At 41.4% G+C, this 1,872-nt stretch overlaps 1 protein-coding gene across 1 annotated transcript; it reads left to right on the top strand.

The window, feature by feature from the left end:
- Positions 1–248: 248 nt before the first annotated feature.
- Positions 249–1,516, top strand: phlda2 (pleckstrin homology-like domain, family A, member 2). The gene is made up of 2 exons (XM_080028157.1): positions 249–801; positions 1,172–1,516. The coding sequence occupies exon 1, from the start codon at positions 345–347 to the stop codon at positions 759–761; it is 417 nt and encodes a 138-aa protein (XP_079884283.1). The 5' UTR covers positions 249–344; the 3' UTR covers positions 762–801; positions 1,172–1,516.
- The last annotated feature ends 356 nt before the right edge of the window (positions 1,517–1,872 follow it).

Raw genomic sequence — 1,872 nt, 5'->3', positions numbered from 1 at the left:
GCCGGATGTGGATTACTAATTAACATGTTTGCTGTGTAATTAGGTCCACGTTAGGACTTCCTTTTGCCCTCTCCCCCCGCCTGCGCCGCTGCTTCAGCGCTGCTTCCGCCCACACAGCCTTGAATTACTCCACTGGCAACTGTTGATGCATTCCCCAAATCATCTGACGTCAAGTGGGAAGGGCTCAGGCCAGAGTTGACTATAAAAAGTCCTCTGCCACCTTGGTTCATTCACAACTTAACTCTGGATTACCACAGCTTTCGTAGAGAAGCTCCTTCTTCGGGCTCCTCGGACGAAACAGCACAAACGAGGGGACTTTACAAACCTGCTGCCCGCCATAAAAAATGAAAATGTCAACGGAGGAGATCAGCCAGATCCTCAAGGAGGGAGAGCTGGAGAAGAGGAGCGACAATTTGCTCCAGTTCTGGAAGAGGAAGACGTGCGTCCTGACCACGGACAGCCTGAACATGTACGCCGACGCACAGAAGCGCGCTAAGGGCAAGGAGCTCAAGCTGCAGTCCATCAAGAAGGTGGACTGCGTGGAGCGCACCGGCAAGTTCGTCTATTTCACCATCGTCACCACAGACAATAAGGAGATCGATTTCCGGTGCTCCGGGGAGGACAACTGCTGGAACGCAGTGATCACCATGGCCCTGATTGATTACCAGAACAGAAAAGCCATCCAGGACTTTAAAACGCGACAGGACAATGAGAGCGCGTCGCCCGGACAGCAGGAGAGGCGCATGGCGAGGGCGCCCTGAACCGCTGTGGGGAATCCGGCAGTTAACCACTCCTAATATGGTGAGGGACACACACCATGACATGGCTGACAGGATAGAAATATATAAAAATATATATTTTTATGTATGTAAAATGAATGCATATATATATATATGTGTGTGTGTATATATATATATATATATATATATATATATATATATATATATATATATATATATATATATATATATATATATATATATATATATATATATATATATATATATATATATATATATATATATATATATATATATATATATATATATATATATATATATATATATATGTGTATATGTTTTAGTAAAGTAACAATATAAACATTGCCTGTAGCTGAACTCAGTTGGAGAATCTTATAACTAATGAAATGTTTTTTTTTATTTCCTTCCAGTGTCTATGTGGACCATACAGAAATGATACGCGGACCAAAAGGAAGACGAGGTCGTCCGGTCCAGAGATGAAGGATTGTTCAGGACGAAGCTCTCAGGGAGAGGAGACAACTGACAAGAGATTTTCAGATTTCCACGAACACACAGGACTGAACCCCTGAATTGTCAAAACTATTTCAAGTTTTTCTCTCCTGGGAGGAGTAATGGCTCCTAAAACCATGATGTTAATTTATTTGTTTCCACAACATGTTAAGAGCTAACGGCTCGTATTGTTTAAATTATTTACTATTTCAATGTGTGATGAGTGTGTATTTATTTGAATAAATATTCGTGCATTTTTTACATAACGTTATGCTCTCCTGCTTTTATTTTTTCATTTGTCAACCAGAAAAACCCTGTTCCACTTGGTGTCAAATTCTTGTCAGTGTCTTATTACAACATTATAGAATCAGTAACAGTATATTTGACACTTGCTGACACTTTTCACCAGCAGCATTTCTCTGTAAATGCCAATCGCACTGCAGTAAAAAAGGGAGTGGAGGACAGGAAAGTCCCCTTTCCTCTCTGCTGTCAGGTGGAATGTGACTCTTTATTGTCAATGGGAGAGTTTCCGGCTTGAGTCATGGCTGATAAGCGGGGCAGCTTAAGTCAGCACTTAAACGCCTCGTGGTGTCTTTGATCACACCTTAACTACTTCCTACTG

This window comes from Ammodytes marinus (genome assembly GCF_949987685.1).
Source record: "Ammodytes marinus genome assembly, chromosome: 5".
NCBI classification, from domain to species: domain Eukaryota; kingdom Metazoa; phylum Chordata; class Actinopteri; order Uranoscopiformes; family Ammodytidae; genus Ammodytes; species Ammodytes marinus.
The sequence above is the reverse complement of the archived record's forward strand: the minus strand, read 5'-3'. Positions and strand labels throughout refer to the sequence as shown.